The sequence below is a fragment of the Penaeus monodon genome, chromosome 34 (assembly GCF_015228065.2).
Source record: "Penaeus monodon isolate SGIC_2016 chromosome 34, NSTDA_Pmon_1, whole genome shotgun sequence".
Lineage (NCBI taxonomy): Eukaryota > Metazoa > Arthropoda > Malacostraca > Decapoda > Penaeidae > Penaeus > Penaeus monodon.
Window position 1 is genome coordinate 34,282,317 of NC_051419.1, and position 273 is coordinate 34,282,589.

Genomic DNA, 273 nt, shown 5'->3' on the forward strand with positions numbered 1-273 from the left:
ATCCCCTCCCTTTTCCACCTATCGCCCCTCTCCCTCTCTGACCTCGCTTTTAATCTTCCCGATGACCTGTTCCCCTGTGAAGTGCCTGATGCCCTCCTCGAACATCCTTTTCTGAGCCTGATGATCTCGAATCTTCCGTTGGATCGAGCGTGTACACCTAATGAAAGGAGAGGACAGAAAATCCTTTACAGGAGGTGAGGAGGGATTCATAATGGGAGATATGAAGTTGCTATAAAAGAGGAGGATATTATAAAGGAAAATGCTTTAAGGTGG

General features: G+C 46.9%; 1 protein-coding gene across 1 annotated transcript in view; it reads right to left on the minus strand.

Moving 5' to 3' along the window:
- Positions 1-49: 49 nt before the first annotated feature.
- Positions 50-273, minus strand: part of LOC119594898 — a 5,251-nt gene continuing 5,027 nt past the window's right edge. Inside the window, exon 5 of the mRNA XM_037943972.1 lies at positions 50-157. Within this exon, the coding sequence (XP_037799900.1) occupies positions 50-157 (108 nt within the window). The remainder of the gene's footprint in view (positions 158-273) is intronic.